General features: G+C 34.3%; 1 protein-coding gene across 2 annotated transcripts in view; it reads left to right on the top strand.

Moving 5' to 3' along the window:
* LOC106876418 (putative acyl-CoA synthetase YngI) overlaps positions 1-2,738 on the top strand; it is a 6,251-nt gene extending 3,513 nt beyond the window's left edge. For both annotated transcript variants that reach the window (XM_014924962.2, XM_014924961.2), the window contains exon 3: positions 944-2,738. In XM_014924962.2, the coding sequence (XP_014780448.1) occupies positions 944-2,438 (1,495 nt within the window). In that variant the 3' untranslated portion in view covers positions 2,439-2,738. The remainder of the gene's footprint in view (positions 1-943) is intronic.
* The last annotated feature ends 246 nt before the right edge of the window (positions 2,739-2,984 follow it).

Below are 2,984 nucleotides of genomic sequence, written 5' to 3'. Positions count from 1 at the left end.
TTATTATTATTATCGTTGTTGTTGTTGTTGTTGTTGTTGTTGTTGTTGTTACCATCGTCATTATTATTCAAAACAATTCGATTCGGTCTCATGCATCTTAAAGTTTCGTAGGGTCGTCACTGAAACCTATAATAATATATATTACTCTACTACATGTGTTGAGTGCTTCTTTCTTTCGTTTGTTCACACACTTGTGTGTATATATATATATATATATATATATATATATGTATATATATATATGAGCGCGTAACGTAGTGGTTAGTGCATTCGGCTCACGATTGAAAGGTCGTAAGTTCAATATCCTCAGTGACGTGTTGTGTCCTTGAGCAAGACACTGCGTAATCTCCGTTGCAACCGTTTATGTCACGTCTTACAGCCTTTACATTGTTCACAGAACATTGAGCCGCAGCCATGATGTCGGTATTTTGATATTCGGCATGATTCATTATGATAGAGATACTTCTTATCAGTTATTCCGACCGCTGCTAGTGCTCTATGTCACCTAACTTTTTCTCAACTATAGATGTAATTTCTATGTTGTCTCCAGCACCGTTGACTGCACACCAATACAACGAACTGTTCCTGAGAAAAGGAATTCTCTCCATACATGCATACATACATGCATACATACATACATGCATACATACATGCATACATACATACATGCATACATACATACATACATACATACAAATATACATACATACCATGTCTAGATATGCAACTATATGCATGAGAATACATACATAGAGTAAAACATACATACACACAAACAAACAAACAAATATACCCTGTTGCTGATGTTGAAATTCCAACGAAGGAGCCTTGATTCTAGGTTAGAAACCGGCTCTTTCTCTATTGGCAAGAAATCTTGAAATGAAACTGAACAATTACATACATGCAAACATACATTTAACTATCTATATATTTTCACTTACAGAAAACAACTCTATGATGGAACAGAGCAGTTTGCTAAAGCCCTTGTCAAGCAAGGAATCAAGAAAGGTGATCGAATTGCCCTCTGTGTATCGAACTGTGTTGAGTGGATGGTATATGACAGTGGTATTATGATGGCAGGAGGATGTTCGGTGAGACTCTGGGCCGGACAAGCTGATTTCTTACCCATGCTAGAAGATTGTGTGGCAATAATTTTTGACTCAGACCCAACATTTTATAATTTATTACACAAAGAGGCAAAGATTTCAGAAGACGGTACAGTAGTTAGTGAAACTTTCCCAAAACTGCGTTTGGCCATTAATGTTTCGAAAACAAAATCACCAATTAAAGGTCTAAGTCTTCAAGCGATGTTAGAACTGGTAAAGGAAGATAAAAGTGTAACCCTTCCTTTGATGGAGGCCGAAGATATCACTATAATTCTTCAAACATCTGGAACAACAGGAAAACCTAAGCGGGTTACTCATAGCAGCTTTGATATCATTAATGCTTCAGAGGTTTATTGTAAAGAACTTGATTTAACTGAAAATGATACATTTTTCAATGAACGTTATTTTGGTTTTGGTGGTGCATACCCTCTCTCATTTATAGCAACTGGGCTGAAATATATCTCTGCAGATATGTGTAGCCTAAATGCCCCAAAAGACTTCACCAAACTGAAAGGAATCTTGGCAAAAGAGGGATGTAAAAAGATGGCCTTACTTCCATCAGATTTACATTTCTGTCCAGAAAATAAAACTATGATGGATTTCGTTATGATATCAGGTGACATAACATCCTTAGATAATGTGAAGCATGGTTTATCTTGGTCAGCATTAATCGATCAACATATGGCCGCCGCTGAAACTCTAATAATTGGTCATAAGAGCTTCACGAAAGCCAACGTTGATAGTTATGTTCCTGGAATAATTGGTCGACCATTTCCAGATGTGGAAGTAAAAATTGTGGATGATAATAACACAATTGTCGATATCGGCGAAGAAGGTTATTTATGTGTGCGAGCTGTATGGTGCTCAAAAGTGAATGCTGACGGAGAATCAATTCAAGACAAAGGATGGTTTAAGACACGAGATATTTGTAAAATGACTGAGAATAAGGAACTGATTTTGTGCGGCAGAGACGTTGACTACATTACGAAGTCAGCTAGAAAAGTATCAACTAGATTTGTTGAGCAACATGTATCAAGTTTTCCAGATGTAGACGATGTCGTCGTTGTCCCGATTCCAGATGAAGTACACGGAATGAAAATTTGTGCTTGTGTCATTATGAAAAACGGAAAAAAATTTGATGAGAAATCCATTTTTCAATTCTGCCAAGAAAATATGCCTGAGCCAAATAACTTTGACATCATATCATCTACTCCAGATTATTTTCTAGAGTTTAACAAATTTTCTAAACTAGGAAATGGAAAAGTTGATAGATGTTCAATGAAAACCATGGCAATTACGCGTTTAATCAAAAAAACAAATCATTGTTGTTAGAAAGCCGGAGTCAAAAATGCCCAATAAAATGAAGAGCATAGATTTCAATTTCCCTCGTTTCATATATTTTGATTATAAAAGAACTCGAAGGAAACAAAATCTACATTCAATCAAGAATAGATACTAACAACCGTATTAAACCACCACTATGTTTCACTCTAATTAATGTAAGCAAACTTATACATCTAATAAATTGCTATATCGCACTTCTTTAAATTTAATTTTTTATCATTTATAATCAAATTCAGAGTAATTGTATTTTTTCTTCCTTTATGAATAAAACTATTCTGTCTGATATTGCATTGAGTCGTTTTATAAATTGTAAAATAATAAAACCGAAACGTATTGCTAACAACTTAACAGCTGGAATCTTATAGATAATAAATGTTATCTTTATTTTAATTATTATTACACAGCTTCATTATTAGAGAACAAAATGCATGTAAACATCTGAATTGTTAATGCAACAGTGTTAATTAGATAAGCTCCCGAACACTATTAATTAGAAATAGTATTAATAATTTATGATAATAAAGCACGATAAAT

The sequence above is a fragment of the Octopus bimaculoides genome, chromosome 5 (assembly GCF_001194135.2).
Source record: "Octopus bimaculoides isolate UCB-OBI-ISO-001 chromosome 5, ASM119413v2, whole genome shotgun sequence".
In the NCBI taxonomy this organism is placed as follows: Eukaryota; Metazoa; Mollusca; class Cephalopoda; order Octopoda; family Octopodidae; genus Octopus; species Octopus bimaculoides.
This window is presented reverse-complemented; position numbering and strand designations above follow the sequence as displayed.